This window comes from Motacilla alba, chromosome 7, assembly GCF_015832195.1.
Source record: "Motacilla alba alba isolate MOTALB_02 chromosome 7, Motacilla_alba_V1.0_pri, whole genome shotgun sequence".
In the NCBI taxonomy this organism is placed as follows: domain Eukaryota; kingdom Metazoa; phylum Chordata; class Aves; order Passeriformes; family Motacillidae; genus Motacilla; species Motacilla alba.
The window spans coordinates 15404292-15417538 of NC_052022.1; the positions used below are offsets into that span (position 1 = coordinate 15404292).

The following is a 13247-nucleotide window of genomic DNA, read 5'->3' on the forward strand; positions in this document are numbered from 1 at the left end:
ACGCCGAGCCGGAAGTGACGCGCGGGCGCGAGAGCGGAAGCGGCGGCGCAGGCTCGGGCGGGTCCCCGGTGCGCGCAGCGGGCTCGGCTCCCTCAGAGCCGCTCCCGGCACCGACATGATCCTGCTCGAGGTCAACAACCGCATCATCGAGGAGACCCTCACGCTCAAGTTCGAGGGCGCGGCCGCCGGGTAAGAACAGGGGAGCCGGGGCGGGGCGGGGACGGGTCCGCGGACCGAGGGAGGGGCGAGGGGGCGGTGGCTGGCGGGGCCCGGGCCGTGCCAGGCGCCGGGCACAGAGTAGCGTCTGGCGGGGGAGGATGGGGCTGAGAGGGGCGGAAGGTGGGGGCCGGGCAGTGGTGACAAGGCAGGATGTGGGGCCGGAGAGTGGCGGGGAGCGGCGCTGAGCCAGCGGGTACTGTGCTGCCGGGAACGGGGGAGGGCAGAGAGGGAGGGCCCGGGAACGGGGAGGGCAGAGCGGGCACGGGGTGGGGGCCTGCAGGATGCCGGGCTGGGAGAGGGGCGGTCAGGGCGCGGGAACTGAGCTGCGGGGATGGGCAGAGCCTGGGCAGAAGGAAGGCCTGGGGAATGAGGGAGCAGAGTGGGACAGGGCAGTGTCGGAGGGGACAGTGGGGCTGGATGGGGCCGTGAGTGCCACAGCAATGGACAGCCCCGGGGGAGCAGGAGGGATCTGGGAAGGGTACCGGAGATTGCCGTGCTGAGGTGGACTGGAGGACAGGGCCTGGACAAGGAGGAAGTTGGGAAGAGAGGAAGGTGGATTTGCATGGTGTTTGCTTTGGGTAAAGTGGGCTTCATCAGCATGATGCCAGCGCTGGTACCGAATGTGTAGGGGGAGGCAGTACTGAAGCCTGAGTATGGAGTCACGGCCTCAGCCTTTTGCTTTGGGGTGAAGAACAAATTCCAGCTTGCTCCCTCTTTGCTTTCTCGAGCAGAAAAGATACAGGCACACGGGTCAGCCACGGCCACTGGTGCCAGCCTGGTGGGTGTCCTGGCCTCAGGGAGCAGACTGGAGGTCTGGTTGACAGCCACATATCTGGCTGGGACAGTACAGTCCCTGGGGAGCCAGTGGGTTTTTTTACTGCGAGTATTGCACCAGCGCGGTGAAGATGCTTGTGAGGACACAGCTTAGCTCGGAAGGAAGCCCCTTAAGTAGGAATGTCCTTATCTGCAAGCGAGTGGCCTGTGGGCTCGATGCACTGCCTGCTGACTGAGACACCTTTGTACAGAGACAAAGCCTTGGGAGGCGAAGCACAGTGCTGTTATCTCTGGGGTGGAGCCTGCCCTGGCGCCTCACAAGGCAGGGCTCCGGCTGCTCCAGGAAAGGACCCCCCAGGCAGGTGCCTTTTTCTGTGTTACCTTTTTTCTCCAGCACTTTTTGAAGCTCTCAGTCGTTTGCATGCAGAGTGTTGTCAGAAGCCACTGACTCTGCTTTCCCCCCACTCTCCGTTGACTTGTTGCTTAGATTCATGTTTTGTTTTGGAGGGTTTTTTTTTTTTCCATACAATAATTATACAGGCTGCTCTGCCTTGGAGGACAGCTGAACTTCTCCCAAATTTTGGTTTGTCTAGAGCCCTGATCATTTAATGCAACAAGTTTCCCCAGAGTACAGGCACGGCACTGGGCAGAGAGAGCTCCAGGTGACCGCTGTGGTATTGCAGCCGCTTCCATTAAGAAATATGGCATCTACAGAGGTTCACAGTGAGTGTCACAACAGCTTGTCAGTCACTAGCCTGTGCCAAGGCACTCTTCCTGGTGGAGAGGGAAGAACATGCGTGTGTCCCAGTGTTGATCTGACGTGGGGGGCAGTTTGCAGCTTTAGATGCCCCCCAGAACTCCGACTCTGTGAGCAGATCTGTGCTTGCTTGCCCTGCAGCAGCCTGCAGGCCCCTGAGATTTCCATTTTGCTGCGTGGCAAAGCCACCTCGCTTGTGTGTTGGCACGTGTGCCTGACATACTGATTGTTCCTGGATCAATTAGTAGGGTGGCTGATGGTGCTCTGCTTCTGCCTTTTAGTCATCTGTGGCATGTTCTGTTCTTCAGATGGCGTTTCTAGATGAGTTTTGTGCCTTGAGTGTGTTGCTGAAGGTGAGGAAGACATTTACTTCTGAATTTTCTTCTGTGCTTGTTCTGGGGTCCCCTATGCAGGCGAGTGCAGGGAGGTTTCTCCTGGTTTCAGGTCTTCTAAGGAATGGATGTTACAAAACATTTATTGAAGTGATATTTCTTTTTCCAATGGCCACAGCTCTTGGGTTATTCCTGTGGTGCTCAGCCTGGAGGCAGGAAGGGATTTCCTGTATTTTGCTACTTTGGTGATGGTTTTCCAAGGTGTATCTTGGGGCTGAATACAGGACAGTCAGAGCAAGGTCAAACCTTGAGGAATTTGGTGACTGGGAGGAGTGAGTCTGGGCACTGGGGCAGAGTTGGGTTGACATTATTTGCTCTAACCCAGAAGTGCAGCAGATGTGATGCAGGGATTTGTCAATAGTGGTTGTCTCAGAGCCAGGTGTGCCTGGTGGCTTCAGCACCAGCCTGGAAGTGGGGCAGGGCAGGGTTCATTTCCACATCCTTTGCCAGAGACTCGTCCCGTGACATGGGCTGTGCTCCCCTCTACTGCAGTGCAGCCATAGTTTGGCAGGTTCCTGCAGAGCTTTCCGGGGCTATCAGGTGGGAGACACTCCACATTTCACCTTGTCATATAGAACTAGGTCACGTGTAGAAGATGGAATTCATTAACTGCCATTATTGTCATATATGTCAAAATCTGCTCTGCGTGGATGTCCATCAGCTGTCCCTGGAATTCCCAGTGTGAAAGGTACCTTGGCAGGACTGCAGACAGAGATCAGCACTTGAGACAGGGCCTGACCCACTTCAAGAGTATTCCCTGGACAAGGTCCTTGGGGCTTGGCAGCATCCACCTGCAAATAGGGTAATTTCAAATTTAATTTGGTTTTGTGGGCAGACCCCATGCAAATCTCACCTCCTTGGACAGCCACTGTTGAAACATGATATTTAGCTCATGGTGGTAACAGATGATGAACTTCAGTACATCTGATTTTTTTTCCTTATTTAGTTCTAGTAATTATTGTGTTTAAATCTATTGTCTTAAACTAACCACATTTTAAAATTAAAGCTGAAAGCTACCAGATTCTGTTGAAATAACTTGAGTTAGGAATTTGCTGCTGCATTGTGGGAATATCTGGTCAGTACCTGGAAATAAGTTTGTTGAAATGAGGTTGGCTCATGACCTTCTTTCATGTCAAGAGAAAGCTTCCATAAGCTTTTGGCCAATTTATTTGTACATGAGATGTTGCCTGGAAGCTGGTGTCACAGGTGGGTTTTGCCATTTCTGATAGAAGTGTCATGTGAGGAGATGAGCTCTACCAGTTGGAAAATCCCATTTCTCAGCATTGTTTTCCTTTGCTGACCTCACAGGCATTTAAAAAACCCCACAAACACTTTAAGTGTAAACATTTTGATGATTGTCTTCTGTGTCTGATGAATACTCATTCTATTTGACACTAACAGATTTGACATCCAGTTTTGTCCTGCTTTGATTTAACTAACCTCAGGGAAAGTGTGGCACAGGGCTTGGTCACAGGGTTTGGTTTTCCAGTCATACATAGCTTACCCAAAATCTTTAGTCAATTAATCATCTGTCTCAAACTGTTACTTCTTATTTACCCACTGTACAAAAGAACACAAATTTGCATAGCTGGGATACAGCATGCCTTTTCCTAGGTTAGGGGTGGAGGGAAGAGAATCTCAGATTAAATTGTTGGTTTCTTTACAGCCATTAGTAGGTACAGCTCTGCAGGGCTCCCTGACAATTAGCTGTATAGGAAATAACTGAAGCTTGGACTTCCCTGATGCAGAGTGGTTCCTGTGAGCCGGTAGGAGCTGGGCACCCACCTGCTTTATGATATATCCCACCTGCAGTCACTTGATGATTGTGTGCTGCAGAGCTGAGCCTTTCAGATGCAGAGGCTGAGCCCTGGCTGAAACCAGGCAGTGAGAACTTTGTGTTCGTGGTGTGACTTGAAGTGAGTTCATCATGTGGAGAAAGGAGTGTCTGGAGGCTGTTGATGTGCTGGGAGGGTAGAGGAGCTTTGAATCCTGCCAGGCACTACTGAGGAACTCTCTTCAGGAGTCACTGTGGTTATATGTGGCTCCAGTGCTTCAGGGATGCTCAGAGACCCCACCAAAACCAGATTGTTCCTCTGTCACCCCCTCGTTCTTGCTGACACAGACATTTTTGTGGCTTCAAGGGAAACGGGATTGGGGAAGTGACCTAGGTTAAAATTAAACAGGCAAAACTGGGTATTTTTAGCTTAGATGAGTTTCCTCATCCCATTCATTGTGTCATGGCTGCTCACCATGGTGCAGCCATGGAGCAGGGATCAGATCTCCCTCCTTCAGCAGCAGTGGCAGGTGCTGATTTAGTGTCCTCACAAGCCCAGCCTGGAGCTGTACATCTCTCCAGACACAGCCTCACCTGCTGAAACTCTCTGCCTGACTGCAGAGTGCTCGGGAAGTGCTGCTGGCAGAAGGAGCAGGTTTGGGATTTGCGGGCACAGACGGTGCTCGTGGTACACCCTGGCTGTCCATGTTGACTGAGGGTGCTGTAGGTGCTGCAGCATAGCTCCTGGGTTGTCACAGCACATTCCTGCTTCGGACACCAGGGAAGATGACTTAGCATTAACAGTGGATTGTGAACCACCTCTGTCTGAAAGTAGATAGTGCTCCGCTCTTGTGCAACAGCACAGGGAGCAGGACGGAAGAAAAGCCAGCTCTGAAAAGTGTTAGGCTTTCACAGGTGGTTCTGTCATCACTCCAGCCTCAGTTTTCATCTTGGGTTCCTAGGAGGAGCCTGCTCTGTTTTATCTTCAGAGAGTGGTTCTCACTGCAGCCACCAATGCTTGACAGCAGAGAAGAGTAGGTGTCCATCACCATACTAAAGAAACACAGTAAAAGTGTGTGCAAAATGAGGCTCTTACCCAGAGACTTGGCACAACTCTGGATCTCTCTGGTGGGGAACCACAGGCTAGCTGCCTACAGCTGAGGATGGAAGACAGCTGAGGACAAAGATCTGGCTGGAAGGGGATCTGCCAGTGCCAGCATGCTGCCGGGCCATCTGTGCTTTGTCCACTGTGAATCCCGCTGCTTTCCTACCAGCCCGCTCCTCCAGGCTATTGGGCACACAGCAAGGGAAAAGCTTGGGCATGGAGGGTCTCCTAACCAGGAGGGGAGAACTGGCATGTGTAGGGTGCTGTACACAGCTCAGTACCACCCACTGACACAGCACTTCTGCTCGTGTTCATGGTGGGTGTGCTGCCAGAGCTATGGGAGCTCCTTTATTGCATATGCTCCTGCAGCTTACGCAGAGAGGCTTTTGTTAGCTGAGCGGCGCCCAGAAGTGGAGGAAGAAGTGTTCAGAGAATTTTAGTCGTTGCTCATAATTTTTTTAATTGAGGTGACCTTTCTGTAGCGAGAGCCTGCAGTCTGTCTCTGAGTCTGTCTCACTTTATCCAAATCGTGTGTTGACTCTGGTGATCTGAAAGCTCTGCTCAGAGCTTTAAGATTTGAAATACCCCTTTTTTTCCCCCCCTCTCCTATGGGACAAGCAGTTAGAGTATCTGCATGCCTGCAGCTTTTGAAATAATGGCCATTCTCCACTACCTGGTAGTGGCCTTAATTGTGGTGTGGGAGATGCTTCAGTATGGTTGTCAGCCAGGTTCTTAAATTTTTCGTATCATACAGCTAAGAGCTTTTGCGGCCTGAGAATGAAACAAGGAAGTTCTCAGAGTCAAGTGAGGAAGTGCTGTCAGAAGAAAGATTTGCTATTGCTCTTAAGTACTCGCTGGTTTTCTCCATGGGCACCTGTGGCTCTTCATGCATGTTCTGCTGGGGTGAAAAATCTGATTTGGAGCTGGCCCTGTATTAGACAGGGCGTAGGAGCCATTTGGAGATGAATAGAAGGAACACAGGCAAGAAGACATAAAACCTGTCAGGGTCTTTTATTGTTACAAGCAGAGGGCAGATGGGATTCGGTGTGGGTTTGACTTCAGACCTGATAACTGTTATCACAAAACAGACTGCTGCTGGGAACAGCTGCCATTTTAGCGTCGGAGTTCAGGCAGGGGTTTGCAGAAAGGTCTGGTCTGCATTCAGTGTTCAGTGCAGAGAAAAGCCATCTCAGTTATTCCTGGTATGAGCTAGTTTTATTGTCCGTTCAGGGCAGAGGGTAGCAAGCAGGGGAGGTCACTGAAGGATGCCGTGGTTCAGGTAGCATTGGAGGTGAAGAGCTTGCAGGGGTCATAGCAGCTCTCTGTCCCAGGAGTGGATGAGGTGTCCTGTCTGAAATCCTCTGAGTATAGCTAGGCTTACTTTGTTTTCAGAGATCTGGATCAGGGGTAGAAGTGAACCCCAAAAGACCTTCTGGCTTCCTGGTTGGGATTTACAGTCTGGCTGGGATGGCTGTGATTTAGAGTCATTCAGCACCAAGCTGCTAAACTGCCAATTCTTGTTATGGGTGTGGAGAGCCTCCTCATGGAGGCAAGGGACACCAGAGCACGCTAGACCAGACAGTGCTCTTTGGGATCATGCCAGTAACCTGACAGTACCTGGTACCCACCCTCAGTGGTGCAGGCCCCATCCCAGGCCTGCTGGGAATCCTCTGCACTGAGCCCTCGCTGGCACGAGAGCAGGAAGGACAGAACACGGAGAGGACGCGTTGTGCCTCCATAGAGCCGTTTCCGGTGGTAGAAGATGGGGTTGCTGGAAGGTCAGGGGGAAGTGAACATGTGCGTGTGACCTGCAGCATTGTTGCTAATCCAGAAACCATGGAACGCTGGAGGTGAGCGCTCCTCTCTCTTCTGCCTGGGGTCTTCTTGAGGTGGGAACAACCATCTGGGTAGCAAAAGGAGTGTTTTTTTCTGTTGGAGAAAAATTTTGAGTAGCCAGGGTAGTTTTGATGAGGTGAGCCAGAGAAATAAATAGAAGCACTTTAAACACCGTGATTGTAAAGCTCATGAACTGTGAAAGGCTAAGGGGGCTCACTTTGCTCCCAGCCACACTTCCAGTGCTCTTCCCTGTCCTCCCCCGGGCCATGCTAGGCCTGGGTTACTTAAGTGTATGCCTGGTGAGGCAGAAAACCCACTGTGCTGTAGGTGACAGGGCCAGCGTGGCTGCGATGGGCTCTGTATGCAGCTCACGTGAGTTCTTGCTTCACTGAGGCTGTGCCAGGAAGTGGTTGAATATTCAGCACCCAAAGTTCTGCCCAGTTACCTTCTTTTCCCTTAAATACTCCCCCTCCTCACCATCCCCAAGTACCGGAACTGAGCCACTTGGGAAATCAGCGTTAAAATAACTTCTCTAAGAAATGACGTTTGCACAATAACAGGCTCAAACCCAGCTGTGTTAGCAGTGAGCTTTTGTGTGCAGAACAAAGGCTCTGTGCAGAGCCATCAACTGGCTCCTGTACATGGTCTTGCTCGGCTTCTTCAGTGATGTGATGAGTGATCTTCCTGCCATCCCCTGGGTACAGGACAACCAAATGGGGAATTATCCTTCTTCAGCAAAACCACCCCAGTACACAGACTGTCAGCCACTTCCTTGCATTCCTCAGAGGGAGGTGCTGTGTTTGGAAGGCTCTGCTGGGAGCGGGGGCTCTGGGAGGTGTCAGCTCTATGTGTGTGGGGAATGGGGTTTGAAAGGTGTAATTCTGAGAAGATGGAACAGAGGTTTAAGGATGCATCCTGTTTAATATTCCTAGCTCTCATGTGCCTGGCTGTGCTATCTTTAAAGCTTCCTACATAGGTTTCTTTTTTTATAAAAATTTATACTGCCATCCAAGCTGATTCCCACGTCTGAGTGTGGTGCTCTAAAAGAGGAACACGTCTGCATCGACTGACCGAGTGGGATCTCTGGGATTTTCTTTCATCTTTGCTCTGAGCCATCCTCAGTGAGCAGAAGTGGCTTGGACATGCTTGTGGAATTGCTCCCCTTTCCAGGAGCCCAAGCTAAATATGCAGCCAGGGATGCCTGCTGAGCCTGTCTCAGGCCCATCTGGGGAGGGGAAATAAAAGCAAGAGAAGTCACAGGTAGCTGGCACAGCTTTTAAATGAAAGGACCTGCTTTGGGTGCACTTGCTCCACTTCTTTCAGGTGTGTACTTTTTATCCTCAGCATGGTGGCACAAAAGACAGAGGCTCCCCAGCCTTCAGACAAAAAAAGGGCTGTTGCCTTTCACAGCTGATCACTTTTAAGAAGCACGAACATCTCCTCATTTTTACTTAGGTTCTCCATCTGGGGGTTAATTCCTCCCTTTCTGCTGGAGTAAGATGTTGTTAACCTGGTGAGTGTCTGGGATCGATGCAGTGGAGTGTCTTGGTCTCCCTGTATTGCCCAGCTTGAGTTTTATCACATTGTGGTCATTTCTGCCTTCCAGGAATGAGGCTGGCTGCAGAAAAGCTGATGGAAAAAAACAATGCTTGCTGCTGAGATAAAATCATTTAAATTGTTACAGAATATTGTCAGGGAAAATAGATATTGAGTCATCACTTCCCCCCACCTTCCTCAGGGTATGTACCACAGTGTAACCAGTACCCAGCAGCACATAAGTGTGTGGAAGAGCAAGTTTTGGCAAAACAGTTGAAGCTGGTCTCTGGGCAGCAGCAGCAGCATAGTTGAGACCACTGACTTTACTCTGGGGAGTTATTTCAGTATGTTGGTTCAGACAGGTGGGAATGAAGTGTTAGAAACTAGATTTCTGTTAGCAGCAGCATTATTAGCCTGTATTCGAATGTCATTTACTTCTGAAAAATAAATGGAGATACAGTGTGAAACAGCGGTAGCAGACTGGCATTTTTATCCTGTTCTCATTTTCCACGCCTGCTCTCAGCAGTGGAGATACCTTTGCATCAATTCCCTGTTGGAGAATGCCCTATTAATACTAGTCCCCTTGGAGCTGTGAAAGCAGTTATGTAGTGCCAATCCCAATGAAATGACCTTCCAGAAGCAGTTACATCTTTCATGGAGTCCTACTCTTTCACAGATCGGGAACAAATGTCAAAATAGGGTTTGTTAAGATGCAGTTTAATCTTCATAGTCACAGTGTGAGATGTGCTGTCCCTTTGGCTTGCAAAGGGTTTTTTTGCTGATCAGGGTCCCAGAGACCATTCGGGACAGTGTTAGAGCACATCCAGAGCTACAGTTTTTCTGCAGAGGCTATTGGCAAAATGTTGGGGTGTTTTGGAAAGGGGGCAGGATGAAATGAATGTGTGGAAAGTTTCCTTCTTTGACCTGCTCCTGACACTACTAACACTTTCCTAACTTGGAAAAGGGTCTTCTCTGCAAGCAAGTTATATGAATGCGTTTGCAGAACTGGTATTGATGGCAAAAGGGGCACTGTGTCAGGAAGGATTACTCAGCTCCTTCCATGAACTGGTATTGCAGAACCTTACAAAAGATCCTCAGTCCCAAAACCTGTGTCATGGCCATTCTGTACAGAGCGTGTGCTTGTGAAAACAAACTTCTTAGTAAGGGGTAGCTTTCTTAGGATTTCTAACTGGAAATCTGTGATGTCAAAATCTATGAATAAACTAGAAATAATAGAAATCTGTGCCAGCTTCAAAGTCTGTTTTATGTCATCTGGGGTAAAACTGGTGCTAATAGGAAGGGGAAGAAGTCTAAGGTCTCTTGTCAGAGGTTACTGCTAGTCGGACAGCAGGAGATAAAAGGGTTTTGAGGAAGGGCTGCCTGTGAAAAATAAGGTGTTGGAAATTAATCCTCTTTCCTTTCCAGCTTGGAGGCTGCTGTTAAGACTTCTCATTTACCTCCTTTGTTTTCTTTGCTTTTTAGAAATAAACCAGAGGCAGTAGAAGTAACATTTGCAGGTAAGCTCCGCAGCTGTCTTGACTTCTCTGAACCAAGGGCTGGCTTGAACAGTCTGCCCACACCACTGGGCAGGGGCAATGTGGAGACCCTGCAGTATCCCCAGAGTTGGCTGCCCCACTATTTCTCTGTCTGCCTTCCCTGGGACTTTCCTAGAGCATTGAGTTCACTGGTGGTAGTGCTTTGGTCTGTGCCTGCTACATAGCTCTTCTCTTTTACCTCATCCATTCTCCAGTCCTGCCCTTGGTGCTACTTGTTATGAGGTCTTTAGCACCATCTGGTTTGGCTTCTTAGGAAGCTGACTTAGGGTGACAGGCAAAATGGATTCATCACCTCAAGTTTGCTCTTCAGGAAGAGAAATGCCAAGAAAGTTCAAGTACTCATTCAGCAACTGAATTTTTGTTTCTATTATCAGGAATCTGTGTAAGCTGCAAAGCTCTGTGGGGAAGTGGAGCTTGCTAGGTAGCTGGAGGGTTGCCTTTCCCTTCCTCCTGCCCTCCCTGCCCATTCTGCAGTGAAGTGGAAGCTCTCACAGCAGGCAGCAGCTGCGCTGCCTTTGCTGGCAGAGAGGTTTTCTCCTCCAGGCTGCAGCTCTGGCCTGGTGGGCATGTCAGTCACTTTCTGTGCTGGCCATCCAGAAGGCTCCCGTCTCTACAAGTTTGTATCCTTGTGCATTGAGCACAAGTGGATTTGCCAGGGAGGCTAAATGACACTAGACTAAAGCTTTCTGTGATGGACATGTGTCAAAATTATTTCAGCCCTGTGAATGATAGCAGGTCTCCCTACATGACGTTACCATTCCTTAATTGCGGGTTTCCCTCTTGCTGTGTGTGTGAGGGCTGGAGGGAGCAAGAGGAGCAGTGTCGCTTTATGCAGTTACTAGAACTTGTGGGGAAAACCTTTCTCAGAAATAGGAGCTGGTTCCTGTTCCCTCATATTTCTTTTGCTTGCTTCTTAGACTTTGATGGAGTCCTTTACCATATTTCAAACCCCAATGGAGACAAGACAAAAGTGATGGTCAGTATTTCTCTGAAATTCTACAAGGAACTCCAGGAACACGGTGCTGATGAGGTGAGTAAGCATCTCCAGGCCTTGTGCCTATAAATACTGTGTCGATGGCAATGCCCTTGTGATGTTGGTGGATCTAACATCTGACCATTAGAGAAGCATCTGTGTTTCCATCTCGCACTGGTCAAAGGAGCAGCCCTGTACCAGCCAGGAGTCCTGCTTTGCTGAAATACAAGGGCAAGTGTGTTCACACTCTCTGGTGGAAAAGTAGTCATTGTGTATGACCCTGCAGCCTGAAAGGCAGAAGGCACTGCTAATTTCGCAAGTTCAAAGCAAAGCCTGACCATGTAGAAATAGTTTCCCTGACCGATGGGTTGAGCCCACAAGTGAAGGAAGGCACCACGACAGATCTGTGGTGCTTCTCTTCTGACTCCTAATCACACTTGAGAGCAAGTGCTGAGCTCCTGTTGTGTGTGCAGACCTTGGTTTTCAGACTGGTTCCCTTTTCACTGCTGCTGTGTGAAGTCCCAGGCTCAGTTCCTGTTGACTGGGCCCTGTGGCTGCGGAGGGCCATTTATGGTAGAAAAAAGGAGCCTCTCTGAGCTGTGGTTGGATGGCAAGGCAGGAAGTGTGACTCAGTTCCTGAGTCAGTTTTCAAATCTCCACATGGTAGCAAATGGGGTTCACCCAGGGCTTTTCAGCAGGTTTTTGCCTTTGTCTTTGGAAGAAAACAAGGAAACTTCTCCATCGTTTATTGTGAGTCTGGTGAGAAATGGGTGATTTGAACCCAAAGTGAATTCCTGCAAATTGCCATAAGACCCAACACAGTCAGAAGAGATATGCTTGAGTGCCCTGCTTTCCTGGTTCCTGAATGCAGAGCTTTGTAGGTGCAGCACTGCCTGCTACTGAAGGTACCGCTGCTGGCATGAGGAGTGTCAAGCAGCCCAAATGGTGCAGCCTTCCCAGCATGTATAGCAAGGATCAGTGCAGTGTGTGGTCCCAAGAGAATTCCTGTGGTAGGCGAGTGGCTGACAGCACTGTGCACCAGCAGCCATTGTGGTGATGAAAGGCAACTTTCTATAAACTTTTAGGGGAAAATGGGATCTGTGCAGGACTGGCTTGGAAGTACTGACTAAATAAAATCACATTTTTCAGTCTCCAGTTGTCATAATGTTGCTTTCTGTACTTTCCTGCAGACAATGTTGCTTGTTTCTGCTCTGTCTTTGGTGAAACCCCACAGTGAGGAATTCAGAGTGGGCTTCCTGCTAAGACAGGGCATCTTCCTGCACCACTGCAGGCAAGCTCTCTGCTGAGAGGAGGTTTTAGCATGCAGAGAGTCTGTGTATCCTTTCCACGTGGTAGTGGGTGTCATCCCAGGAGGGCCAGTTCTGCCCCAACACTGTTGTGTTCTTCTCTGTGAAATACTGCTTGTTCCCAGCCCCCTCATTGACACAGAGCTATGGCTCAGTTGGAAATTGCCATTGATGTAAAATTCAGCAGTAATTACATTTGAAGAAAGGTTTTTGCTGTGCTGTAGGCGGTTCTGCTTCTGGGAGGCATCCAAGCCTGCGTGGCAGTCTCCTCTCGATCCCCATCTGTTCGTGCAGTAGGCTGAGACAGTGTGTGATCACCAGGCCATGGTGTGCTCTGAACTTGCTGCCCTGTGAGGAGAGGGACCCGGCACACTTTGCACGTGCCTTTGAATGGAAGGAAAAGGAGTAGCCCTCAGGTCCGTTGTGTCAGGCTCTGCTGATTGTTCTCCTTTGAAGGTATGAGTTATAAGGCTTCTTCCCCACACAAATCTGACTAGCAAGAACTTGAAAAAGTTCCAGTTTTGAGTCCTGTCCTGCAGTATGTCCCCTGTCAGTGGAGTTCAGGGAGCCCTCCCTAGAGCAGGAACAGCCAATAGTACTAGAAGCTGATGATTTAATATTTGTCTAAGTTCTCTTAGACCAGGGGAGGCAGGTGCTGTAATTTGATACTTCTAAAAGAAGACCAAATATGGCCTAGGCTGTGCAGGAGGAAACAAGTCTTGATAGCTTGTGCGCTCAATGTTTAATTTATTTTCTAGGTATTGAAGAAAGTCTATGGAAGCTACTTGGTAAATCCTGAATCAGGTAACCCTGCAATAACATTCACACTCTCTCTCTGTGTGTGTGTGTGTGTGTGTGTGAATGCAATTCCAAAGTTACTTAAGTCACCTGAGAAATGCTCATATGAAGGCTGCTCTTGAAGAGCTTGGTATCTGAGGCTCTCTATACAATGAATAGCAATTTGAAATTGCCAATTTTAAAGGTGGCTCAGGCACATCAGGGATGAAGTAGCTTGCAG

General features: G+C 49.5%; 1 protein-coding gene across 1 annotated transcript in view; it reads left to right on the plus strand.

The window, feature by feature from the left end:
* The window catches only part of ARPC2 (actin related protein 2/3 complex subunit 2), a 19905-nt gene continuing 6658 nt past the window's right edge, over positions 1 to 13247 (plus strand). The window contains exons 1-4 of the mRNA XM_038142425.1: positions 1 to 189; positions 9876 to 9910; positions 10867 to 10979; positions 12988 to 13033. Of these exons, the coding sequence (XP_037998353.1) occupies positions 116 to 189; positions 9876 to 9910; positions 10867 to 10979; positions 12988 to 13033 (268 nt within the window). The 5' untranslated portion in view covers positions 1 to 115. The remainder of the gene's footprint in view (positions 190 to 9875; positions 9911 to 10866; positions 10980 to 12987; positions 13034 to 13247) is intronic.